We start from the raw sequence: 27,895 nt of genomic DNA, 5'->3' as shown, positions 1-27,895 counted from the left end.
CTCTGTTTTTCTGAAGTCTCAGCTATCAATCGACACAACCTATTTCTGTTCGTCACCCCCACCCAAGATGGTCACATAGGCAAATGGCGTGCAGTACAAGACAAGGAACATGTGCATCAGCGCTGAGGCTCTGATCTAAAAATACTAAGCTAAGCCTTCGGTGAAAATGTTCCCCAGAGCAGAGACATCTTGCCACACAGCTGGAGGTAGCACCAGAGACCGCTTTCCGTGCCGTTCTCTCTGTTTTTCTCTCAATCACTCTCTCTCTCTCTCTCTCTCATTCTATGTTTCTCTCTGTTTCTTTGTTGGCGCATGATGAGATTAAACAAGGAGGTCTCGTCGGCAAAGCGGCGCCCCTAACAATGCTGTTAATAAATGCGAAAAATGCATCACACAGAAGAAAACGTTTCCACCCCATCGTTGGAAACGAAAGGGGCGTGAAACGAAAACGAAACGATTTGGCAGCCGACGAGACCACTTTGTATAATTCCGTCATGTATGTGCGCGTGCGCTATTTCAAATTCAAGTTTAACGACTCGGCGCGACCACTTCGCGTTCTGTTGCCGTTCGAGTCAGTTGGGGGTTTTCGTATCTGTTGGTTTTTTGCGCCCGTGCCAGCTTGCTCCACGCTGCGCGTATGTGAGAGTCTGTATCTAAGTGTTTTGGCAAGATTGTTTGTTTAGTGAATGAAAATTAGCAGTATCCGACTAGCTTGCACTTTGGCTGAGTGAAATATCTAAATCCAACTGCAGAGCACATCAAATAATCTCGCTGATACGCAGTGCACTCTGACAACACCAACACAATTCAAAATAAAAAATACAAAAATACAATAAAATAAGATATTCCAATCGCGTACGCTCAACCAGAAATAATAATAGATAGGAAAAAACAGCAACAATACTATATATGTAAATGCGCCAAGAAAATTAAAAAGAATCGAGAAATATCTGTTGTTTATTTATCTTGTGTACCAAACAGCTGGTGGTGCAACAAAAGCCACAGCAGCGACGATTATCTAGAGTGTTGAATACATTTTGGTCAGCCGCCAGCAACGACAACGACACCAGCTATAAAATTCTCTCCAAGAGGAGCAAAATTTGTTTTTTCTGGACCCCCCTTCAGGAGCCCGCACCCTTAGCAGGTCAGTTCATTTCATTCACATTGGCATCGCTATTTTGCTGGGAATTTTGTTTGTTTGTTTGTAAATAATGTTGGAATTCATTTTCTGCCTTTGCTTTTGCCTTTGCAAACTCTTGTTATGGGTGTAGACTTTGGATGACAACGTAGACTGATAAGTGAAAAGAGCAATGAATGACATCCACGGCTGGAATTTGAGTTCAACAGTAATGCTCTCTGGAGGTTGGGGAACCTCATCTGAGAAGGTATGGGTGCACAACAGTCTTGAGGGGAAATTAATCATTTGATGGCTTTATAATTAATGCAACAGGTAATCGCCAAACAAAGTTTGAAGCACTGCCACATCCGATCTAGTCCAAGGCCTACTCCCTTGTGTGAGTTCCCTGCTCCAATTATATGCATTTCAGTGGGGCCAGTGGGGTGTCTTAACGGACAGCTTCTGCTTTCCCAGCCCGGCCATAAACTAGTTGACTTGAACTCTTTCCTTGCGAATTTGCTCGTTCCCCACGGGAAGGTGGGGTTAGGGCCCGTATTCTTGAGACTATGAAGTCTGGCGCGTGGCCACCACAAGACGGGATGGGCTGGAATGGAGTGGACGGTAGTCATGACAAGCATGTAACATTAATGTGCCAACGAAAAATCAGAGAAGCAGCAGAAAGAATAATTCGCTTGTGGGAAAAATCAATATAAACGCACGCGACCAAGCAGCCCCAAGTCTTATCCTCACCCACCGCTGGCCAAGGGAGTCCTCAAGTGAAACGGGAAACACATATAAACTTGGTTTTAAATAAAGGAAAGGAAGGCAGGGAATTGCAGAAAAGAGCCTGCATCACCAAGGAGCGAGTCCTGATCGGGTGCTGTCGGACTGTGCAAACCTTCGGAGACACCTTCCGATCTGTTTGGCGAGAGTCATTGGCATCTAGCGAAATAGGGAAATCAGCAAAAAATTTTCCTTGTTATATTTTCGTTGGGGACTTCAACCTTTGGTTGTCAACAAAAACAACAGAGTAAAACAGAGACAGCGTGAGAGAAGGATGGAAGGACCTGCGCAGCCGCAGACATAAGTTCGCTCTCCATTTTTAATTTTTGCTCCCGCGTTTGTTTCGGCCAAGATGCCAGTTTCCCTCTGGCTGCTACTGTTCCATTGTTAATGCTGCAATTTTGGCAACGAATTCTTATGCTTGTATGTATATACATATGCGTATTGCACTGTATCTAACCTACCACTGCCTATACATATGGCCCCCTTTCCATGGCATAGGCTTCAAGCAAATAAATAAATTCGTTTTTCGGGCTTTCTGCAGAAGTAAACCGTCAAATGAAAACTGAAATGGAAAACGAGTTTTAAATTTCAGAGTACAGCACACTGCACTCGTAATAGCTGGTTACTCTAGCCGAGAGGAGGGAGCATCCGGCATGTGGCATGTGGCAGGGACGTGACATAAGTGCATTTTTACTTTAATTGCAACTGTCAGCTTTAACTTTGCATTGATCCACTTTTATGTCAGTGAAAGTTTGTGCTTGGATAATGGTAGAGGAGCTCGGCACTTGACACTGGTAGGGGATCGCTCCATTTCTTTGGTTCTGCGCCTGTAGCTATCATTTAGCGTTTCACCAATTTCCATCTCCAATAGCCTACTGCAAGTGGGTCACAAAGAAATAATATTCTAGGCCAGCATCTAGAGCGGAAGCGTATATCAAATGGAAAGAGAGAGAGAGTGGCTTGGGCAAACAAGGAAAAGTGAAATGGAAAAGCTTTTCCTTATCCATTCTGGTGTTCCATTGTTCTCTTGCCTGACCTGTACCTGCAGATTGGGTAACGTCTGTGAGGATGTCTGTGTCCTTTCATCGCGCGTCGACCAGCCGACCACAAACAATTGCTATTAATCTGTAATTTTCCACCTCATTGTCTATATTATGACTAATTGTCTAACATGCCAATATGTCATTCCCTTCCCTGCTGTTATATGTACCTCAATGTGTACATTCTGTTTTTTCCTGTGTATTGTCTGTTGTTCTTCCTATTCCTATCCCCTTCAGATATCCAAACCTATCCCTCCCCGTCTGTGTCTGTTTCTGTCTAAGGGCATCGAACCCCCTATGTCAATCATTCAGCGAATTAAGCGAAAATTATTTAATCTTTCTCGTGTTTAATGAAAACTGCAGTCAGATGAGAAAAGGTTGGAGAAGGAGGTGGAGAGGACTGGAAGCCCCAACGAGTTTGCCGGAAATTTCTCATGCTAATTGTGCCCATGGGGCCAGCTACGTGCAGTTTTTCAGCATTCAGCAAACATAAAGCACTTTCCCCTTCCATTTCCCCTCATTCAAGATCTGGAGAGACGGCAAGGATGGGAAGAGCAAACAGGTGCCATATCATCTTCAGTGTTACCAGAGCATCCTTCACAAATAAATACTATTGACAGAAAAATCAATACCGTCTCATCGATCCATTGAACATCCACACATTGGGCCCCAGCTTAGTTTCTCCTCATCTCTTATGGTCAGTCCCTGGTAAGGAAAATCTTTCATACATTTCTCATCGCCAGAACTGTGTGTGTTGTCGCAAGCCTTTTGTGTGTCTGAGAAGGAGTTCCTAGCGCTATGCCTTCGGTGTGTCCACATTACATAACACAGGCATACATATGTATGTGTAAATACTGTATATTTGTCTGACCTGTATCTGGTGCTAACTGCAATTCTCATCCCACAGAGCATCTCACGTGTGACATCGCTCTGCTTATATCTAATGTCTAACCAAAATGATTAAGGGTGGACTGTTTTTAATTTGGAATCAATTGATTTACTTCCGACTATTTCGTTTTTTCACATGGATCTATTTAGCCCTGAATAGCCATTCAATCGATTCAGGAATATTTTGCTTCCATCGGGATTAAATTACGTCAGTCCCCCCAATGCCGGTGAAAGGCACGTATAAAATTTAAATAAACTAAGTAGCACGAATCACGGGAAATGAGATCGACTAGTGACTTAAAACCAGATATTCGCTGGAAGGCACCAACTTCCTCAAAAGAACCTGTAATTGCCGGCAAGCTTATATTCATCAGCCTGGGGAGACCCGACAGCAACGCTAGCGATGAAACCGTCCCGTTCTGGCTTATTAATGATTTATTAATACTCGTACAACCTGCCGCTGTTGTCATTCCAGTCGCAGAGCGTAAAATGTTCCAAAGGAAAATCAAGCTTCGACCGGTTCAGGCCGTTAGCGAATATAAATTGCTTATTGCATTAGTTCATTAATTGGAGGGGACCGACTACGGAATAGGCCTGGGAGTGTTTACTAATTGTTTTGCCATCCTATCCCATAATCTATTGAAGCTGGTAGTGTGAATAGCTCACGATTAAATTTCAATCTTTAATCTGTTTTTAATTGTTGCCTCAAAACTAGTTTGCTCTAAGCTGCTGCCTGAATAGCCTGAATAGAGCATGGCAGGGTATGTCGTAGGGGAGATAGAGGAGTTGGCTAGTAGGCAGATATGTTTGCTATGTAAATATTAGCTACTCAACTTCCAGTAAATTTTAAAAGCTAATAACAAATGTAGTGACGAGGAATGGGGGAGACATTCCACGTTGGGTTTCAAGGGTACTCGCAGTCGAACATCTGACATCTCCAATACAACTGCACGAAATGACTCAGCGCGAGGGGGAACGCAGATGCAGCTTTAGAGAAGGCACCCACATGTCTGTGGAAGTGCAAATCATGCTAATTAAAGACCGTTTACGGGATAATTACGGAGCAGACATCAGACAGCGGCGGCTGTCACTCTTTAAATAACCGTTTAGTCAAGACGAGCCTCCAATGAATCGAAAGTAAAAACGTTTAAAGTAGAGAAAACATTCATAAACAAGAACCAACATTAAACACTCTACTCCCGATATGGGGAGAAAGTGACGGATTGGCGAATCGATTCACAGGGGCTTTTGGTATTCGGCGGCAAATGCGGTCAACGCAATCGACTCCAACGGAGCAAAATTATGTAGACCCACAGATCAAATCAATGGAACCAATTTCAACCAATCCTAGAACCTAGATCAATCAGGGGTCTAGTTTAGGTCGTTTATTTTTTTGTATTGTGTATGTGTAAATTCCCAATTTGAGTAGAATGTAGCTTTAACCGCCTAAAAAAACACGCATTGTTGCTTTTTTGCAAACTACTCGTCATCTCCTCCCAATTCTCAATTCTGACACTATCGGCACCATCAGATAGAGAGTATAGTCTCTCCCACACACAACCGTCGAAAGACAGATAACAACAGCCGAAGCTGGGGGAAAAGCCATTATGCAATGAACTTTAGACAGAGGAAAACCAAGTGAAAATGGGAACGTAAGTGCAAGTCCAACGAGAAGGGACGCGCGAGTATCGGGTATAAAAATGTTGCAAAGAGAGCCAGGCAATGGGAGGATAAAACCCAATTTAATCACGTTAACTAAAAACTGCCTTTGCGCGCACCCACACTCACTTATCGAGAGGTGCAAGTGTACGGAGTATTGTTTTTGGTTAGTGTAAGGCCATACGGTACGGTAATAAACAAAAACAAAATAACTAAAGCAACGAAATGATCGTCACTTAGAAAAATATATGAGCATTTGCGAAAAAAAAAAGTATAAACTGTAAAGCAAACATAAAACATCAATTTTCACTTGCCTTTTACATTCTTCTTTTCCTCATTGCGCTTCTTCTTTTCGCATGTCGTGAAGCACTTACTGTCATCTTCACACACATGCATACGTAACCCGCGCGACGATGCGACGAAACGAACGAAACGAAATAAATGTAACGGGATCGAGCGAGAGATTCTAATAAGAGCACATTAATTTAGGGTGAGGCATTGGGACGGAAGTTTGTACGCACACACTCAACGAGAGAGAGTCAGGCTAGCACGAATTGGGTTGCCTCACCCTATTAGGAGACACTTGAAATGAGAGCGCTGACACTCGCTCTTCTCTTTCCTTTTTGCGCCTCTTTTTTTTTCTTGCTCCTCTTCTTTTTTCTTGCGCTTTTATATGATTGCACGGTAAAGGGAGGGGACAACTTCGCGCCTTTTTTGGCACTTTTTCACACACACATATTGCAAGCCCTTGGTGCAAATTTAGAACATTTTTGCTCTATATACATACGTACATACATTTGTACGAAAAATAATACACTTCTAACACTTCACTTTCACATATTGCCTTCTTTTTTCTTGCGACTCTTCTTTTTTCTTGCGCTTTTATATGATTGCCTGGTAAAGGGTGGGGACAACTTCGCGCCTTTTTTGGCACATTTTCACACACACACACATTGCATATGTAAGAAAAATAATACACTTTTAGCACTTCACTTTCACATATTTCCGCATATTTCCCACGCCGATCTGCTTTTAGCCTCTTTGTGCTCCTCCGCAATTGATCTCGCATTTTTTGCCAATTAAATGCTCAACCATTTCACCATATTTCACTGCACTAACACATACTGCACTTTCACATATTGTCGCATATTTCGCAATTGATCTCGCATTTTTTGCCCATTAAATGTTCAACCATTGCACCACTTTTCACTTCACTAACACACACTTCACTTTCACATGTTGCCGCATATTTCCATCGAAGATTGCTTCTTGCCTCGTTGTGCTCCTCCGCAATTGATCTCGCATTTTTTGCCCATTAAATGCTCAACCATTTCACTAACACACACTTGTTGTTGTACACTGCACATTACTCCACAGCTGCACGATACTTTTTCCCGTTTAGTTTCCCGAATTTCCGCGTATTTTCCCGATTTTACCCGATTTTTCCGATTTTTAGCGGACCGAATCCGTACCGGACCGAACGCGCTGACAGATTTTTGACTAATGGAATGGGGATGAAGAAGCTGCAAAAGACGTAAACTGCGTTGGTGTTGGTGGCTTAGGCCGCGCTCCCCTACTCTTAAAGCAATGCACATACACTGTGACGTGCACTTGGGCCTACTGCTCTCTGGGCGTTGGTGCTAGCCGACCAGATCAGTGTAGGGTAAATCTATGTTCGTCTTGGAACAATTTTTTCTTTTTGGTTCTTTCTGCGTTTCTAGTGACAGCGTTGAAGCTGTGAGAGCGAGAGAGCGAAGTAACGGCGAAACATTGCGAGACTGAGCTGTCGTTCTTTTTGCCTTGCATGAGTGAATAGGAAACGCAATGGGATTCTTGGTGTTGGTGGATTAAGATCCAATGCACATTTATTGTGTCGAGCACTTTGACTATCCGTCTCTGGAATTCCGTGCAAACCGACTTAATCAGTGTAGGCTGATTTCACATTTTTGGTACATTCTCCATGCGCTTTGAAATCTATAGATCTAAAATGTTCGCTCCCTTTGCATTTGACTAATTGTCAGTTAAAAAAGGGTGTGGGTGGAGGGGGATTGGAAGGGAGATGAAGAAGATGGGCTGCTGGAGTGCTGCCAAAACCAAAATTTTTTCATGTTTGTCTTTTTTCTTTTCGGTTCTCTCTCCGTTTCTAGTGACAGCGTTGAAGCTGTGAGAGCGAGAGAGCAAAGTAACGCGAGACTGAGCTCTGTCGTTCGTTTTGCTTTGTATGAGTGAATAGGAAAGACAATTGGATTCTTGGTGTTGGTGGCTTTTGACTCGCTCTCCTACTTGCAAATCGGATGCACATTTATTATTTCAAGCACTTTGACTATCCGTCTCTGGACTTCCGTGCAAGCCGACTAAATCAGTGTAGGCTGATTTCACATTTTTGGTACATTCTCCATGCGCTTTGAAATCTATACATCTAAAATGTTCGCTCCCTTTGCATTTGACTTATTGTCATTTAAAAGGGATTGGGGAGAGGGAGATGAAGAAGATGGGCTGCTGGAGTGCTGGCTTGAATTCAGATTAAAGACATTGTCCCGGAAAAATTTTTCGTCACGAGATCCCGATCGGAAAATGCTTAGATAAATGTGGAAATTGTAAAGGGTGTTAAAATTAAGTCTAATTATGCCAAAACCAACATTTTTTCATGTTTGTCTTTTTTTCTTTTCGGTTCTCTCTCCGTTTCTAGTGACAGCGTTGAAGCTGTGAGAGCGAGAGAGCAAAGTAACGCGAGACTGAGCTCTGTCGTTCGTTTTGCTTTGTATGAGTGAATAGGAAAGACAATTGGATTCTTGGTGTTGGTGGCTTTTGACTCGCTCTCCTACTTGCAAATCGGATGCACATTTATTATTTCAAGCACTTTGACTATCCGTCTCTGGACTTCCGTGCAAGCCGACTAAATCAGTGTAGGCTGATTTCACATTTTTGGTACATTCTCCATGCGCTTTGAAATCTATACATCTAAAATGTTCGCTCCCTTTGCATTTGACTTATTGTCATTTAAAAGGGAGAGGGGGCGGGGGAGGGGGAGATGAAGAAGATGGGCTGCTGGAGTGCTGGCTTGAATTCAGATTAAAGACATTGTCCCGGAAAAGTTTTCCGTCACGAGATCCCGATCGGAAAATGCTTAGATAAATGTGGAAATTGTAAAGGGTGTTAAAATTAAGTCTAATTATGCCAAAACCAACATTTTTTCATGTTTGTCTTTTTTTCTTTTCGGTTCTCTCTCCGTTTCTAGTGACAGCGTTGAAGCTGTGAGAGCGAGAGAGCAAAGTAACGCGAGACTGAGCTCTGTCGTTCGTTTTGCTTTGTATGAGTGAATAGGAAAGACAATTGGATACTTGGTGTTGGTGGCTTTTGACTCGCTCTCCTACTTGCAAATCGGATGCACATTTATTATTTAAAGCACTTTGACTATCCGTCTCTGGAATTCAATGCAAGTTGCCTAAATCAGTGTAGGGTGATTTCACATTTTTGGTACATTCTCCATGCGCTTTGAAATCTATAGATCTAAAATGTTCGCTCCCCTTGCATTTGACTAATTGTCAGTAAAAAGGGGGGGAGATGAAGAAGATGCGCTGCTGGAGTGCTGGCTTGAATTCAAATTAAAGAAATTGTCCCGGAAAAGTTTTCTGTCACGAGATCTCGATCGGAAAAGCTTAGATAAATGTTGAAATTGTAAAGGGAGTTAAAACGTATAGGGACGCTTCTTACGCGTCGCAGCTTTTATACGCGGTACTTAGTACTACATCTGTACCTTAGCGGTTTTTTTTGTCAAATTTTAGCTCCTTTAGCTCGCCCCCTTCCCTACAGCCACACACTGCAGAGTCACGGCAGAGGCAGAGGCACGGAAGAGGCAGAGGCCGCACACTGCAGAAGCAGAGTGGGAATGAGAGAATGTGAAAAAACAACAAAAGTTTTAGCTACTGCAAATTAATTTCTTCATTCTGGCTATAATAATGATCCAATCGGATCCCAATTAGGTGATCTGATAGATATGGTCAACAAGACGGACAGACGGACGGACAGTCAGACTTGGCTCAATCGACTCGGCTATTGATGCTGATCAAGAATATATATACTTTATGGGATCGGAAACGTTTCCTTCTGTGCGTTACATACTTCCACTTTGTGCACAAGTTCAGGTTATAAAAAGAATTAAAGCTCAAGCGCCCCGATGCGACGACATGACAAACCCCATCAGTCATGCAAAAAATGATGTCTATAGCACAAACACACCTTCATGTCATTGGACGTGGTCGTTGATGTAACAAAAGTACTGAGAACTCTAGCATTCTGCCAAAGTTCGTTGTGTAGAAAGGATATTAGTTCCATAAGTAGATTGACAGGTGATCATACAGTAACGACGAATTTGAAACGACCTTTGCCACCGTAGTTTGCCACACACAGGGGGCATTGACTCCCGTTTTAGCCGCAATTTTAGCCCGAATTTGCACAGCTGCTCGCAATTTTCAGTTCGGTGCTTCGGCACTTCATTCACTTGATATCGTCTGTTATCGTGCTGACAAAATGTGAGAAGAGACGCTGCAACAGTGTATGTATGCGTGTGTGCACAAGTGATGTCTTGTTCAATTGCCGTGAAATAATGGGAAATTATAACTGCTTTGATGCTCTTCTTGTCAGCAGAGATAGAGACCATCAATTTGTGTGGGCCTAGCAAATGACTTGCCTCACTGTCACAATGGCATATAAATGTTGGCAGCCTCAACAGAACGATTAAAAGCCATTAATTAAATGTAAACAAGGGCCAAACAGAGACCCCGGAATCAACAATAAATGCCAAATGCATGTATGCGGATTCGTACCTATCTTTGATTAATATATGTATGACTTCATTGCGCTTCATTACGTTAAACAGTGGAGAGTGATAAAAGAGACGTAGCCGCATCGCAGCTGCTCTGATAAGAGTCAATATGGCCAAACGAAATGGAACAAGTAACTGCTTGGCTGTGCAGTCTCATAAGTCGAACCTCATAAAATATTCACTGTACAGAGTATATCTTAATTGTTGGTTGGTGTTTTGTGTACGTACACATACAAAAGTACTCGCCGAGTCAATCGTTTTAAAAATAAAGTTCGAGTATTGTTTGATTTCTGGCAGATATTCCTTGATAAAAACGCTTGGCTTGACCCCGCCGACACCTTGCACCGTGACTCACATATCCCTCACTCACGGTGACGCCCCCATAGTACCGCAGTAGAAAAACAGACGTGGTTGAAGCAACCAACCATTAAGAGTACGTCTGCCCCTATTACCAACACAGGGTGAAGTCTCTGCAGGAGACGCATTTGCATGCTTAACTAAACTGTAAAATGTTCGCGTGAGTCATAGTCATGTTGGTCTTCGGGATCCCGGTTCCCCCTTCCCGGGAAAAGTTGTGGAGTCAGCGATAATTGAGTCGACAAACGTCTGGAGAGAGATTGGGAAATGGGGAGCCTCCACCTCCTCCCTATCGGCTCCCTTTTCTGGGAATTGAATGTGTTGTCCTCTTGCATTTTTCTTATTATTTTTCCAAAGCCGTTGCGTGTTGAAGTGGAAAGCGATCGGGCCCCTCTTACCATATCGCCGCTTGGTTCTGGGGAAAGAGAATATCTATTTTATTTGCGCTCCTCTGTTATTTCTCCCATTGCAACGCCGTATAATTAAGAGTGCGCTCCAAGAAGGTTAATTAGTGTTGATTGTGTGAGTGTCGTTTCCAGACAACGAAAAAAGTGTCCCATGGCTCCTGGCTTCTGTTTTTCCCATTTCTGTCTCTTTAAGTGCCTTCTTCTATCCTGCCATACATATGGTATGTATTCATACATACATACATGTACATACATACATGTACATACATACATACATACATACATACATATGTATGTACATGTACGATTGTATACATCAGAGCATGTTCCCACAAACCTTGCATCTAAAAAAGTCTCGAGATTTTTAGTTGAAGAGACTCGTACGTCTCTTATACAAGTAGTGCAAACTGTTCTCTTTACCGGATGAAAAGCAAACCTGCTACGATTGATTTGTTCAATGTCAAATGAAGTCGACCGACAGTCTGGGGGAGAACAAGGAAGCGTGGCATCCACACAAGCGAACCAGTCTCCCCACAAGCATAGTTCGAGTGATGAGAGCCGCAGCTAAACTTACTCACCTTGCTTATTAAACGCACATTATGGGTGACAACACAAGATCACAAATGGAGAAATAGCGAATCAGCGATTCGGAATATGAGAATCAAAACAGAATCAGATATTATTCCGTATTAGGAACGCGAATGCTCAAAATAAAATTGTGAATTAATTATAATGTTAACTGCAAAATCGCAAAGCGGACACAATAAGGCATGAGCGGTGACGGCGAGACGTGCAGGCGAAGGAGGGCTAGCAGACAGAGAGAGAGAGAGAGAGAGAGAGAGAGACGCAGAGAAGAGAAGACAGAGACATGTGCGTTGAATTTAATTTTGATTAAAATTACACTCCATAAAAAATAGATCTCCTTCTCTAAATGGTTACGAAATGCGAATTGTGTGATGCCGCTGGGAATGGAGATGGGTTTGAAAAGAGAACAGGGGTGGGGTCAAATGAGACTTCCCTCTGACGATGATTAAATACCACGACGTACTATAAAAATCAATATGGTTTAGCAATCTCATCACGCAAATCGGCAGCACGTTGGCATGGTAGCACCAGTTTCTACACGAAGAATGGCCTTTCGAGCTGAGAGGAGTAGGGTGGGATGGGTTGTGGGTGTAACTTACAAGGGGACTGCTCACTAATTACCAAGTGCTAGCCATTCTGACGTGCGTCCGTCCTCCGCTTCTAATGCCAGCGATAATGTATCTGTGTGTCTAGTGACTTGTATATACATACATATAGTTATTGGTACGCTGGGAGCGCGTTGGTATCACGTTTTGCGGCAAGTGATAACGCACAATTAGCCAAACGAGAAACAAAGAGTGGGAGGTGTGGGAGATATTGCTATAATACATACATACAATACGCAGGATTGGTGGCATTTTTGTTAGCTATTGGAATGCTCGTTCTCTCCTTTTAGTTCTGTAAAATCAACTGCTAGAGGTAATCTCTGCCTCTATAGCCAGCCCTCCACCCAAAAAAAGGTTCAAGGATATTTGCCTTAAACGAAAGGAACACTAATAAGTGATTTATTTTCCAATTAAATTTTCAAATGCATCCCCAAAATATGTAGCCCCAAAGTGACACACATCTTATAAAGTTTTCATATCGATATACTAAGTGGTTTTAGAATAAGTTTCCAATAAGGCTGACATTTTCTCTAAATGACTGCATTTTTTCCATTTGCTTTTGTTTGCAGCTTGAGAAACTAAAAACAATTAGCACAGCCGAAGGAATCTGGATACTTTGGTGAGTGTTGTGGCAAGCGAACTTGGCCTCAGCTGTAGGGGTGGCTGCTGGAAGCTCAGGCGGAAACATAACCCAGTGTTAAAGATAGCTATTAGGGGCGATGTTGTCACATGTGTGAAGGGATGGCTTTAGAGTAGTATAGTAGTATTTATTGGATATAATAAGTTGAAAAATATATGTAGAGTGAATTAATTGTGAAATAGGTTTTCTTCGACGCGTGCTGTCTTGATCGCTTCCACTTCAAAAGAGAACTATCGCCTCGGTTGATATCGATGTCTTTCGAGCTATCGTGCGTATAACAGCCCCCACAGAGTTAACAGCTCATGTTGACTAACAGCTCTTCACAGTCGGCCTTTCCTGAAAAATCACAGCGTCCTCGCGGGATTCGCCTTCCTTGTCGTCATCTTCATCTGGTTCATCAGGTGGGAGTTCGCACCAGCGTTTCATCCTGTCAGATGAATACACCGACTTATAGTGCCTCTGCTTTCGTTGGGCATAAGGGATATCTTCTACCAGATATCGGTCGTTTGGCAGCACTTTGTTGACAATAAATGGACCTTTATAGCGAGGCTCCAATTTGCGTGACGTTCCCGTGCTAAACGGCTCATTCTCGACTAATACAAGATCACCAAGGGTATATACGGTTGGCTTGGAATGTCTGGCATCGTAACGTTTCTTCGCAGCAGCCCTATGATCGTTGACTGTAGTGGCAGCGTCTGCTCGTAGCTTCTCCAACTCGTCCTCTGTCATCATCTTCTGATCCGGGCCTTGGATCGCACTCGTCAATGTGTTCTTGAGGATATCTCGTGGCTCATACCCATACAATAGCTGAAATGGGGAACATTTAGTCGTACTATTTACCATGGTATTGATGCTCCACTGGATTGAGCGTATCTGTTCGTCCCATCGGTTTTCCTTTTCGTTTGAAGGCAATAGCATTGACAAAATAGTCCGGTTCGTTCGTTCTGCATGTCCGTTCGCTCTCGGTGTCTTCACAGCATTGAGGATGTGCTTTACATTATTCGACTTACAATACTTTTCAAAATCCTTTGAAGTAAAAGCGGTACCGCGATCGGTGACGATTCGATCTGGCATTCCTAAGTAGCTGGTCAACTCCTGCAGAATATCGATTACGTGTTTCGTGGCTGTACTTTTTACAGCTCGCACTATGGAGAACTTAGTGAATGCGTCGACAATCACAATAATGTGCTCATTCCGTTTTGCACTCTTCGGAAAGGGTCCCAAGTGGTCCATATGTACGGTGGAAAAAGGGATCGGCCTTATGTCATCATAATGGTACTGTCCTTCCTGACGTCCACCTGGTATCTTATACAGCGCGCAGCCAACACATGACTTGATGTAGCTTTTAACGTAGTTGCGCATTCGGGGAAACCAAAACAAATTAAGAATCCGATTAATTGTTTTCTCTGTGCTCATGTGTCCGGCCTTATCGTGACATTCGTGTAGAATATGGAATCTTAGCTGCTTCGGCACTACCCATAGCAACTTGTTGTCATATTTGCGAAATAGGCGATCTTGCTCGATCACATACTCGTCGTTTTCAGATTTCGTATCGAGGTTCATCTCAGCGACAATTTTCTGGATCTTCTCATCTTGTAACTGTACGGCAAATAACCAATCAGCCTCATCGATGATGGTCTTCGAGATTTTCAGGGACGCTGTGTCCATCTCATGTGCATCCTCAAATGGAGCTCGACTCAGGGCGTCAACGTGATTCATCTGTGTTCCAGCTCGATGAACAATGTCTATGTCAAATTCTTGTATACGCAGCCACCATCTTGCAATTCGGGGTATAAGCTCTCGTTTCTCCATTGATGTTTTCAGGGCATTACAATCGGTAATGACTTTGATTCTCTTACCATAGATGTAATACTTGAATCGCTCCAACGACTCGACGACGGCAAGAGCTTCTAGCTCGTAACTGTGGTAGTTCTTCTCGGGTTTAGAAGTTGCTCGGCTATAGTAAGCAATTGGCTTCATCTGATCCTCATCCTTCTGCAGCAATACTCCGGCTAAACCAACGGCACTGGCATCTGTATGTAATTCATGCTCAGCGTTGATTTGCTTGGCAACTGATTGTCGAATGATACTAGCCTGACTTCCAGTATCAATGAAGGCGCTATAACTGCACGACTGTATGTAAATTTTCCTGGTGAATAGCTTGTCTTGATTCGATGCTCCCAAACGCATCATATTTGCCGGTTGGCACTTCTCATTGTTTGCATGAAACTTATTGCATTTGGCACAACGCGACTTCTTCTTCTCTTGTGGGCATGAATTAGCGAAGTGCCCCAATTCTCCACAATTGTAGCACTTTTGAGCCTCCTTTGGCTTTGTTGTCTTTACATCGTAGTCCTGTTTTGGCTCCAAGTTGCTGCCTTTTGGTAAGAACTCCCTTTTGTTTATGACTGGCCGACCTCTATTTACAAAATACGACTCGGCTGCATCACGAAACTGCTTCATTGAAGAAAACTGAATTGCCGCAATACTATTTTGCAACTCTCGATGCTGTAGACCTGATCTCACATATCGTATAACAGCTGCTTCACTAAGCTTGTACCGCACGCCAAGGGCGGACATCCGGAAACAATACTCCTTCACTGTCTCCTTCGCTCGTCTGGTTGCATTAGCCATATTGAAGTGCACTTCAGCTTCGTCTGGGTTAGATCCGAACTCTTCTAGTATAGCTGTAGCGAAGTTGCTCCATGTGGTGTGTAGAACCGGCGACGAGTCGAGCCACATCTTAGCGGGACCCTTGAGCCGCGTATAAATTGCGAGTAAGAGAAATTTCTCGTCCCATTGGTACGCATCAACTACCTTGTTGACACGATCGATGAACTGGTCCACGGAGATGGCGTTATCGTCGCTGGGGTCATAGTCCGGTAAGGTATTCGCAATTTCTTTGACCGACGCTTGCCTTACGTTGTTGGTAGCCTGTCTACCCGGGTTAATGTCGTGGGACACACCTTCGATATTTTCTTCTCTGATCTGCTGCTGCTGTTTTGTTGTTGCTCCTAATGCTGTTGCTTCTGCGTTTTTCCTTTGCATGATGACCAACTGAACCATCATATTCTTCAGCTCTGTCATTTCATTCTGCATTTGTGAAATCGTCGCCGCTTGTGACGTCAGCGTCTCCTCCTCATATGGACTACTGATTCCAGCTGCTTGTGGCATCTCTACGTCTTCGGATTTCTCAAAATCAATTAGTCGTTGTACTAATTCGGCTCTAGAGCCCGACACTGCCAAGTTCCTCTCTCGTACCAGGAACCGTAACTGGTCCACCTTAAGTTCTGCTATTTTGACCATTTTCGTTAATATGATCGTCTCTCCTTATCAATGATTTTGTCTGCTTTTAACCTGCACGCACAAGCAATCCTGTTAGCATGTGTGCAAGCGAGACAACTGATATGTTTGTATTTCACCACGTTGTGCAATTTCCCAACGACGCTACATATACACACAAGCCCTTTGTATGTATGACTGTATAATACCAGGCTCACACAGATTCCTGGCGCAATTTCTTGAGACTCTTTCTTTCCAGGTCCACTAAAGTTCCTGATCGCTGAACATTGAATCCGTCTGCCACGTAGAAAAGGAACACCTCCGTAATTTGCAATTTTCTTTGTCACATAGACCTTAGGGAACACATCCCATTGCAAACTTCCCACGCCGACGATTCTTGCTGCTTTTCTTGAGTTTCTCTTAAAATTTTACACTCTGCACATAACAACTCTACTAATCCCACTTCTGAACTGTGAAGGGATGGCTTTAGAGTAGTATAGTAGTATTTATTGGATATAATAAGTTGAAAAATATATGTAGAGTGAATTAATTGTGAAATAGGTTTTCTTCGACGCGTGCTGTCTTGATCGCTTCCACTTCAAAAGAGAACTATCGCCTCGGTTGATATCGATGTCTTTCGAGCTATCGTGCGTATAACAGCCCCCACAGAGTTAACAGCTCATGTTGACTAACAGCTCTTCACACATGTTAGGCTTTTAACAGCAATTTGGTTACATATCCTTCAGATAATACAGTTTCTCTTGAATGTCATTCCCAATTCGGGAGCAGTTTGCCATTCGCATTACGCACCTCGACCAGTCAATCAATCCGATTTGGAATGAATATGCACAGGTCATGAATTGAATCCCTGATAAGGGTACATAATTACTTTACATTGTTGTACCCCGCCCGTGCCTTCGGCAGTCAGTAACAGTAACCGCAATATCAGACTTGGCTTCCGTTCTGTGGGGCTTAGGTGGACGGCAGTCAAGCGCGTGGCTGGCCACGTGTGTCCATTGGCTTCTGTGCCTATGGGCGGCGGCGGTGTACCCGGCGTTATTCGCATCGTGGGGGATGAGCAAAAAGGGCTACAATTGAATAAGAACGACAAATACCTTATAAATAGACAATGGAAAACGGACTGCGCAGACACGACCACTCGTAAATGTTGACTGTTGAGAAATTCTTTAGATTTCGAATCGATATTTTAAGTATGTTTAAGTACTCTCGTAACTATCTTTTACTTAAACCCAGTTGTTTCCGGCTAAAAAAAACTGGCACACGATACAGATTCAACGGGAAGTTACACCATGCCTCCATTTGCACGAAAACCTTAACCCGAAGCGCAGCATCAGTCTCGTCTCGTTTTGTTCATAGATAGATTCAGGTCACTTGCTTATCAGCCGTTTTTACTCTTGGCACTGAAAACTGTAGCGCGCGCTGTTTCTGCTATCTATGTATCGTGATGACGCTTCCCACTCCACAGAGAAGCTCGGGATGCGGAGAATTGAAAGAGTAGGCCTTGGCATTTTTTTGAGCTATTATTGTTGTCTTAGTCGTTCTTGACGTCGTTGTTGACAATACTCAAAATCAATACCTGCGCAGGTAAAGGGGTGGCCGAGGGAGGAAGCAATGGCGCCACGCGCCAAAATTGTCACTGTTCGGAACTTGTCTTCTGCCAAGACTCAGTTTTCAGTCGCTGTGGTTAGGCACAACAGCCATGCACCCCTCTATATGACAGAACAGGATCAGTCACGAGGAAAGCTCTTTGGAGTGCTTCTCACTCTGAATTTCTACTTTAGTGGCAGCACCGCCTGACGAAGGCGGTATCAAATCCGAACCCTAACAACCTTAAAAAATTATAGTAGCAGGCGATTACCGGAAGTCACGTGTTTACGCTTATGACGTTCGAGGGGCTATCGTCTAATAAGAGAAAATGTTAAAGGTATTGGGGGAGAGAAATTCAACGAGCCGATCCAAGTCTGGATCCGACCTGAAGCAAAAGCGGCGAACGATTGTCGTACAAATCTGGGTGGAAAGCACATGGAAGGTGTGTAAAAACTTATGACGTCGTTGGCGCTGGCTTACACATGTTGTGTATGCACCTTTCTCCTCACTCACCCCTCCACTCTATCACTGTTCCGTTTCTCAGTGGAGCGACAAATGCAAAAATAATAACAACCCAATACATATGTATGTACATACATAAATTTGTTGGCACCTGTTTGTATCAGGGGCCCCGCCCCTCGCCGACTTGAAACGTGACTAGGAAGCCAAGTGGCTTTCCAGCGACTTCCCACTAGTTAGACTTAATATTTTTGTGTTCATGTACCCTCGCGAGGGCTACCTGTAGTCTCCGAAATATCTAGTCAGATGCAGTTTACTATACGACCACACACTGACGTTTTTAAATCTTCTTCATTACTGTGTTCGAGTCAGAAAACGAAGGGTATTATAAATGTTTATTCATCGCATAGTAAGGAAAAACAAAAAAAAAGTTAAAGAAGATACGAATGGGAATGGTATTGGGAGTAATGCCTGTTTCACTGCGGGACTGCCGTGAAGCTCTGCTTCGCTGGAACGGGCGGGTCACCTTAGACCCCTCCTTGTGTGCCGTTACGACTCTGCTCCGGCTCTCTCTGCAAATCGACATGCCTTTGACCAGTAGTGGGCGCTGGCTAACATCCTCGAGTTCAGGTTCCTGGCGTTCAGAGTGTCTCCTTGGGCAAGTGTGGGTTATGTGCTCCGCGGTCTCTTCTACGCCGCACGCTGGGCAGTTGGCGGTTGACCCACTATAAGGCTATAAGTCCATCTGCCCTTCGCTGAGTTGGCCCATCTGACGATACTCCTTTCCCTCGCCGCCATCTTTATTGTCCTCCGTAATGCCGGGGAGAGGTTTTGGGGTGCTGCATCGAGCTCAGAGGAGATCTCCTTGGCTTCCGTGGCGAGTTCGACCACTGGAAGCATTCAACTATTAGATCTTGAAACAGAGAAATAACATAAGAAGTAAAAACATGCAACAACATTTTGTTCTTTCTCAATAAGAGCACAAAGTTGGGGTGCACTACGTCGGCACCACAAAAGAAAAAACGCCAATTGAATTTAGGAAGCGTTTTGTACAAGAAAAAAATATAATCTGTTCAACATTGATATTGATAAGATTCCGTCCCCTTATACATAAATTAAATAGCAAGTTGGTGCATGTATTTTGTATTTAAATAGAAATAATGAAGAAGAACGAAATGCTTGGCGTGACGTGGCTGGCAATGTGCCAAAATGAATAAAAACATTCTTACTCAAATAAACAAAACAATAAGAAGTGCAATGGCCACCAACATGCGCCACGAGTCAAATTGATGGTCAACATTCAAGCATGACAAAAACAAACTAAGAAGGGACTTACGAACTCTGTACTAACAAAGACGATGTTTTCTCGGGTTTATCACTACTCGAAGTGTGTGAATGAATAAACACTAACACCGCTCTCTAGCATGTTCGAACACATACATACATATATGTACATACATGTACATATGTATATACATACATATATATTTACATATAACATCTTCCTTTAAACTCGATCCGATGACTTAACATATATGTACATGTATATGTAAACTTACATATATGAGACATCTGGTCATAATATCTTTGACCCAGACGTCTCTGGAGATTTTATACTCAATCTCGTAAGAGTGTCTTCGGCGATGCGAAACAATTTTTGATTCCTGTTTAGTAGCTTTTCAAAGGGAACAGCCAAGTCCGCGGTGTTGGTGCCTCATGATACAAAACTACAACAAAAGCTGAAATGAAATGCATCGGTTCTACCGATGCCAAATGAGGAGGATTATGGTCGCAGTAGCCAATACGCTACAAAAAATGTAAATAGCAAATATCGTACATAATATAATATGTACTCATATGTACATATGTACATATATGTACTAATATGTACTAATATATAATCTCTCACAGGAAGACTACTTACTATATTCAATCCAATTTATGTACTCATGTACATACTTTCATATATGCATGTGAACATACTTTCATATGTGCATGTGTACATAAATTGGATAGAATATAGTAAGTAGTCTTCCTGTGAGAGATTATATGCACTTACGTATGTATGACATATTGGTTACCTGAATGTTGCCATGTTTGCTTACAGCGTCATTTATTATATGTACATACATATGTACATATGTATCAATATGAGCAGTAGGAAAGTAATCCCAGGAGATGTCTAAGACCAGCTCCGAGTTAAGCAAAAAACACATGGCGCTCATGCAAATGGTAGTGTATGTTTCTTATTGTGTTTTGGATAAAGAACAGGATGAGATATCTGGTTGCTGTTCCAACATGCCTTCTTTTTATGTCCTACCGAGCCACTTTTTGGTGTCAGGCGCACGCCTACGCTTTTTCCGTATGTATAATGTTGGCGGGGCCAACAGAAATGCATTTAATTTTTCAGTCTCTGTGCACATTTTGAACGGCATTGGCCTTCAAAAAGACAACGAACCAAAATGTTTTCATAACTTTTATAAAATAATACGTACCAGCAAGACTGGAGCAAAACGACAACTAAAGCTTAATTTGGAATTATATTTCAAGAGAGTTTCCAGTGCGCAGTACCGTACCAGTATCAGCCTTATCGGCTTAGAAACAAAAACAGTACAAAAATAGGCGCTCATAAATGAATGGCCGATCGTCTGCTAGAGAGAATTGTTGAATAGGTTGCTTATCTCCAGATAAATAAGGCCCTCCAGTATTCGAGTCAAAATGAAGAATTTTCATTCTTTTTTCATTTTAGTTGAACAATTGATCTAGACCGGACGCGGTGAGAGCTAAATGCCCCGATTTGATTAGCAATACTCAAACAGCTGCAGAATTGGTTCACGTCATGTATTTACAAGAAATGCTTACACTGTCATGCCTGGTCCTTCTGCTCGGTGGACTGCCGCATCTCACATCAACAACCACGACCACCACCCTGGTCGCTGCCATGTCGATTGCGAATCAGGACCTGGAGCGATACTTTAGACCAGCTAATGCAACGCACACCTTCGCCAGCATGGAGGAGCGGATTGCCGTGGATGTCTATAACTACGCTTTTCTCAACTGGTCATATATGGACCATGGCAACACGCTTTGTGAGACGGACTTTGCCCAGGAACAGGCTCGCTATGGAGAGGGCCGGGTGCTGAATGTGACTGGCCGTTTGATCCACATCAGTGCCACTGACAACGTTAGCGATGACTATGCCTGCACGCCCTATATTCGGGGAACTATGGGCGCCCCCATGCCCGATAAGGGAGTGGTCTGGATTGCTTTAGTTAGACGCGGCCGTTGCACATTCGAAGAAAAGGTTAAGCATGTCTATCAGCAGAACGCCGCCGGTGTCATTATCTACAACGACAAACAGGTGATGCAGCTGGAGAAGATGCAGATCAAGGGAAAGACGCGTAAGTTGAAGGTTTTTTTAGTGCAGGCCTTAAAGTCTGAATACATTCTTATTTTTGTAGGAAATATTGCTGCTGTGATAACGTATCAAAATATTGGACAAGATCTTGCAATGACTGTTGATAGGGGATACAATGTAACCATATCCCTAATCGAAGGACGGCGTGGTGTGCGAACTGTCAGTAGTTTAAATCGGTAAGCTTCATAATATATATATATATATAGCACATATACATACATATGTACATATATATATATTTTTTAATATCATGAAAAAAATCAATATGGAAAGTCCACACTAATTGGAGACGCCGGGGTTTGAACCCGGGACTTCTCACATGCGAAGCGAGCGCTCTACCACTGAGCTACGTCCCCATGAAATTGTCGGCTGAGCAAAGCAATTGTTCAATTGGGAGTTTTACAACGGATGAACTTCAAAGAAATTGAACAAACAAAACGATTTCGCACAAATTTCAGACAAACTTTACTGTCCAATTGTTCGCAATTAAAATAATTGCTAAGCTCGAAAACCAAAAAGACGTGCAAAAAATATAATAAAAATATTTAGTACTTTTAAGAACTAACGGATTACGATCCGCTGGTGTTAAGAAAAAAAATATTTGTTATGGCAGATGTTGGAGACGCCGGGGTTTGAACCCGGGACTTCTCACATGCGAAGCGAGCGCTCTACCACTGAGCTACGTCCCCTTGCTTGGCGAATGGGACAAACGTGCTATTACAGCGTAGCGAACTCTCACAATTTCCCGCGAACTGCCTTACCAGCAGAACGTCGGTAGCGCAGTGTATAAGTTTTACTGTTTACGACTCTTGCATACTCTTTCGACACGATTTCGATTTAAGGCATACATCCATACATATGTATGTATACTGAAAGTTGTTCTGTTGTTTTCTTTGTCATTTAATCGCTACAGCAAAACTGGTTGGTCGCAGACAATGAGTCCGCATTGACCAGGTACTTTCTGTTGAATAATAATATTCTTTTTTTTTTGGATTATGTTGACTATTAAAAAAAATAGACTGAAATAGACTGTGAAAACTTATTCTTGTATCAAGTTTTTTTCTTAAGTACTTTAAGGAAATTCATTAAAAATTGAATTGATGATATGATGTAAACAAAATATTTTGAAGGCACAATATTATGACTTATTTCGAATGGAGACGCCGGGGTTTGAACCCGGGACTTCTCACATGCGAAGCGAGCGCTCTACCACTGAGCTACGTCCCCATGGGCCAACCGTCCGCCAAATGGTTTTGTTCGCACGGCCAAAGTTATGCTTTATTGATTTGGGCTATCATTGGGTTTCAAATTTGATGATTCTCATATTATTTCCTCATATGTATATCTTTTACAGCACCTCAGTTTTATTCGTCTCCATATCATTCATCGTTCTTATGATAATATCGCTTGTGTGGCTCATCTTCTACTATATACAGAGGTTCCGTTACATGCAGGCGAAAGATCAGCAGTCGGTAAGGACCACTTCATATGCATATGTATATGTACATTGAGTGTCTCCACACACTTAAACACTTTTCTAACTTTAGCGCAACCTGTGCTCTGTAACCAAGAAAGCGATTATGAAGATTCCAACGAAAACGGGAAAAATAAGCGATGAGAAGGACCTGGACAGCGACTGCTGTGCCATATGCATTGAAGCCTACAAGCCCACTGACACAATACGCATACTGCCGTGCAAGTGAGTAACCCCACTTTGAGCCGACTCAATGTAAAGACTAATCTAATTTAATAAATTCTCCTAGACACGAGTTCCATAAGAATTGCATCGATCCGTGGCTAATTGAGCATCGAACCTGTCCGATGTGCAAACTAGATGTGCTCAAATTTTATGGCTATGTGGTGGGTGATCAAATCTATCAAACACCCAGTCCACAACATACTGCACCCATTGCGGCTGACGCCCAGCCATCTATTCAGGAGGTTCCTGTCATTGTAGTGGCTTTGTCACAGGCCCAGCAGCAACCACTGCAGCATCTACAGGCCAGCAACATGAGTAGTTTTGGCGCTAGCTATTTGCATCAGCGTAGTCGTAGTCCTAGTAGTAGTAATCATCCGCAGTTGCAGCAGCGTCAGCAACAACAGCAACAGCAGCATGAGGGGGCTATCGAACAGCGCGTCCGACGAAACTCAGCTCCAGGTTCAATCCCGAATGCCATAATTTGTACTGCCAGCCGTCAGGTGACAGATGTTTAAGTCAGCAAGCCACCCACACCTTAGTCTAAGATACTACTTACCGTGAAAATAGCGGTAACCAACTGGCTATGCAAGCAGTGCATTCCACAGCATGCAGTTTTGCTGCGTAGTAAGCGGTTACGTTTAAATATCATAATACCAGACCAATGTTCATAATTTATTTTGTCAGGACCTTTGTATTTTATTTTTACACCAAAGTGGAAGGGAAATTATTTGAGCGGTAAAATAAGCCATCGTGCAACCCGTCAGTGGAGAAAAAATCCTCATCAAGACGCGACTGTCTACTAATTATAACTTTTTTTTGATAAAATTGTAAAATAAGATTTTGTAAGTAAAATTGTAAAATTATGTATTGTTTTCTAAAATTGGTGTTAAAAACGATGTTTTAGTTCCTGTTTCAAATTACCGTTGTATCTCCAAGGGCATGAACGGCAGAGTTGCAGTCAGCAGAAACTCAAGTCATTGAGGATTGGGCCTGACAAAGACTTTTAAGTATGCCTTTGACCGTAATTGCAGACCGAATATATCTATTAGTTGCTAATTGAATTATATTCACATTTACACTCGGTTGTAAATAAGTTCATTTGAGGGCAGTGGACTTAAAAATGCTGACAAGAAGACTACAATTTTAGATTGTACAACAATACCATTGTGTAACCAAAACAAATTACCGCTGGAAGTTCAACTTGAAAACGGAATTATACTTTAATCACACAGAGTTTTAAGTTTAATGTTTAAGTTCGGATTAAGCATACCGATTGTCGATAAAAGTAAATAAATAGATAAGGAAAAATACTTGGAGTACTCGTACTACAATAACGATACCTACCTACCATAGCCTCATCATACAATGTATGATTATACTTATACAAAATGACTATATCTATACATCTATAGAGAAGTAGATGTAAAGTTAAATAAAATGATATGTAGCTAAATCAGGTAATGGTTTGCTGATCATCAAAGTCATTATGAATCCCTGCCGATTACATATGTATATATGTATGTATGCATTCATATTCCATATACGGACATATGTACATATGTACAAACATACATATACATGTATATATACATAACCAGTTACATTTACCAATCACAGTTCGCACACTTATGCATAAATGTCTATTTAAGTATCAAAGGTGCCAAAGTATTTGCTTTTAGTTGTTCAAATTAAATAAATACACAAAACAAATTTTAGTTTACATTAATTTAAATCCTGACATTTTGAAATGTAAAAAACGTTTTTGTTTAGATATGTCGAGCAGGTTTTACTGCTCTGTGATATTCAAAAAATAATACGCTGAATTATTTTCATATTCATTTAAATATATTTTTTTTTATATTTGTTTTTTGTTTTCAAGCTCGAAACACCCTGTAATAACCTGCCCTCTAATATTGAAATCCAATAAGTTAGTGCTCTGGTAAGAATTATGTCAAAACCTTATCAGAATGTTGTTTGCTAGAACCCTTGAATGAACTGTGGATCTAAAACTATTTAAGAACCAAACCAATAAATTAACTCAAACAATTAAAACCTTCTGCTTATTTGCAATTTTAGAACCGATCGCTTCTTTCAACTTATTGAAATTATTGGAACCATAACTAGAAAGGAATGGTCAACCATAAACCATTTTCTTTTTCAGTTTCTGGGAAGCGAAGAGAGTATACTGGAATACCAACCAGATCGTCCAGATCTCACAACAATTGTGGACCTGGGCCCTCAGGACTCTGCCACGGAGCCAAACCCCTGCCCATCTTCCACACTGCCCTCTGCCTTGTCCGATCTCATTCGCAGTCGAGACTTCGTAATAGACTTTCCTCGAGTTTTCGTCCTCGAAAGTGGCAGCGTGGTGGGTGCTCGTGAAATGCTTTTCCCCAGCCGATTACCAGAGAGATCGCAGAGTTCGTTGTCGCTCAGACAGGCTCGAGACTGGATGAACCTGATGACCAACAAGCTCGAGGAGCAGCATGGGCTGCGGCGTTTGCGAAAGGATGAAATGCAGCAGGTGGCCAACGAATCGCAAACCACTCCATTTTGTCTATCTTTATTTATCGATTATTTTTCCCCGCAGCAACTTCTAAGCGCTCGGGAATCGGCCCGCCATCGTCGCTCACGCTCCGCGGATGGTCGCTTTGGCGGTCGGCAGCGACAGCCTTCAGTTCAGGGACCTGGGCAAGTGCAACCTGAGCCTCAACCAGATAACCCTCAAATTCCTCGATCAAGTTCTACCCACTCCCTGCAACAGCTAACGGATACTTCGTACGCTCAGTCAAGTCAGCGGCAGCGGGAACCCTTCGACTTTGCCAGAACACGCCGTCGCTTCATGAGGGGCGAAAGCGATGAGATATCTGTGCCCTCAATACCCAGGCGATTAGGTATGGTAGGTACTGGTGGAATAGCTCCACTTCCCACCCAATCAAATCGGGAGAGAGAGGCCAGTGGAGACTACATCACCATTCAGGTGAATGGGGAAGGTATCGATCTCAATGAATGAACTACGCTAGGGGTTGCCTTATTGTATTCCTTAAACTATTTGCTTTCTCGCAACTGTATAAAATATGTTGTATAAAATATTCAATAATATAAATGGTTTATAAAAGGCTAATACCGAAAGCCTCGAAAGAATATCAGGTATGAACACTGTAGTCGACTTTACGACGAGTGAGATTAGATACGTATAATACCTGAGAGAGAAATTGGTAAAAGCTTGCGTAAATTAGGCGACAATACCCTCTCCACTTAGCACATAGGCACTTAGGCCTCATACAAAACTTGCGGCGCATTCCATTAAGGAATTGCGCGTGCGCGTGCCTCCAACCTGATGATGCCATACTAGTGATATGTTGTTGTTTCTTACGCTTACCAGACTGTGAGGCAGCAGTGAGACTCAGGGAACTTACGAAACACAGCAGACTGTATGTAGACAGCTAAAGGGAGATCCACAATTCTGATCCCATCAAAAGCGAAAAGCAAGAAAAATAGAGCACAAGTTATGAGGAAGCCGAGCGGTTGAAGTTTGCCGCGGCCAACGACAGCTAATAAGAATTCATCATGTGCTCCACGAGTGAGAGGCAGAGGAACAAACTCTCCCTGGTGGAGGGACCCAGACCAGACCCAGTCCCCGACGCCGTCCCCTGCACGCGCCGTAATTGCAACGCAACAGGAGGGCTGAAGATCTCCAGCTTCAGGAGCAAACCAGAGCAGCCGCAGAACCGCCGTCGTCGTCGTCATCATGGCCCCTCGATGTTTATAAACTTAAAGCCTGTAATCACATTAGGGCATGTAGACAGAGAGCTCCGGCTTGCCAAAGTGTTGCAGCTTTATCACCTGACGGTGAAGAAGCTTCGCTTCTCGGTCTCCGCATCGATTCCTCTCCTCCTTGCACATCCACATCGCGATCGATGACAGCACGTACAAGTTTGTCTCCCCCCTACCCCCCCTCCCCCCCAACTCTTTTGGAGATGGGATGGCAGGCAGGCTGCCGCCTCACTGACTTCGGCTAGCTTAAGGCACAAAGGGCGTGTCCGAGGTGGGCGTTACACAGCACATCCATGATAAAATTATTATATAGTTGGAGCTTCATGCCGCCGCTTTAAGGGAGCTTTAAGGGTAAGAAACAGAAACAAAATCAAAATAAGAAGGACAACATCTGCATAAAATATCCCATGGAGGTGTTGATGTCCATTAGGCGCAGGAATGCGAGTATTTATTTCATTGCAGTCGTAACAATGTTTGATATTCGAAAAAGATTCTTCAGTTAAATATATAAGAATAAGAATGGAAGCCTCCAGTAGTTATTTCTTGGTTTGACTTGCATCCAAAAAATAAACAAACGCACGACAAAAACAATGTACCGTGATAATGCGGCAAGTAGGAGGGAATGACAGTGAGGCGAAACCAATCGCGCTAGCGGCAGATGTGCATCCGTTCCCCTTCTTCACTTGGTACATGGTTCTGGACCAGGTTTGCCATTGACGATTCTTAGGCCTCATGATCCTACA

At 42.8% G+C, this 27,895-nt stretch overlaps 1 protein-coding gene, 1 long non-coding RNA gene and 3 other non-coding genes across 7 annotated transcripts; 1 reads left to right on the top strand and 4 right to left on the bottom strand.

The window, feature by feature from the left end:
* Nucleotides 1–560: 560 nt before the first annotated feature.
* LOC117890573 (protein goliath) lies at nucleotides 561–26,498 on the top strand. Of its 3 annotated transcripts, XM_034795510.1 has the most exons (9): nucleotides 561–1,144; nucleotides 12,839–12,888; nucleotides 21,008–21,659; nucleotides 21,720–21,852; nucleotides 23,031–23,148; nucleotides 23,224–23,375; nucleotides 23,440–23,536; nucleotides 25,537–25,899; nucleotides 25,966–26,497. In XM_034795510.1, exons 3-9 carry the CDS (start codon nucleotides 21,098–21,100, stop codon nucleotides 26,386–26,388), a joined length of 1,848 nt encoding a protein of 615 aa, XP_034651401.1. In that variant the 5' UTR covers nucleotides 561–1,144; nucleotides 12,839–12,888; nucleotides 21,008–21,097; the 3' UTR covers nucleotides 26,389–26,497. The 3 variants fall into 3 exon arrangements, with proteins under 3 accessions (XP_034651401.1, XP_034651402.1, XP_034651400.1); XM_034795511.1 differs by lacking the exon at nucleotides 12,839–12,888; XM_034795509.1 differs by lacking the exons at nucleotides 561–1,144; nucleotides 12,839–12,888 and having other exon boundaries at nucleotides 21,098–21,659; nucleotides 25,966–26,498.
* LOC117890574 lies at nucleotides 18,636–20,130 on the bottom strand. Its single transcript, XR_004648585.1, has 2 exons — nucleotides 19,818–20,130; nucleotides 18,636–19,171 (listed from the first exon to the last, which is right to left on the bottom strand). It is a non-coding gene; the product is annotated as an uncharacterized LOC117890574 (long non-coding RNA).
* Trnaa-cgc lies at nucleotides 21,961–22,032 on the bottom strand. Its single transcript has one exon. It is a non-coding gene; the product is annotated as a tRNA-Ala (tRNA).
* Trnaa-cgc lies at nucleotides 22,294–22,365 on the bottom strand. Its single transcript has one exon. It is a non-coding gene; the product is annotated as a tRNA-Ala (tRNA).
* On the bottom strand, nucleotides 22,832–22,903 carry Trnaa-cgc. The gene has a single exon. It is a non-coding gene; the product is annotated as a tRNA-Ala (tRNA).
* Nucleotides 26,499–27,895: the final 1,397 nt, after the last annotated feature.

Source organism: Drosophila subobscura, chromosome E (assembly GCF_008121235.1).
Source record: "Drosophila subobscura isolate 14011-0131.10 chromosome E, UCBerk_Dsub_1.0, whole genome shotgun sequence".
In the NCBI taxonomy this organism is placed as follows: domain Eukaryota; kingdom Metazoa; phylum Arthropoda; class Insecta; order Diptera; family Drosophilidae; genus Drosophila; species Drosophila subobscura.
Note: the sequence above shows the minus strand (reverse complement) of the source record. Positions and strands in the feature narration are given on the sequence as shown.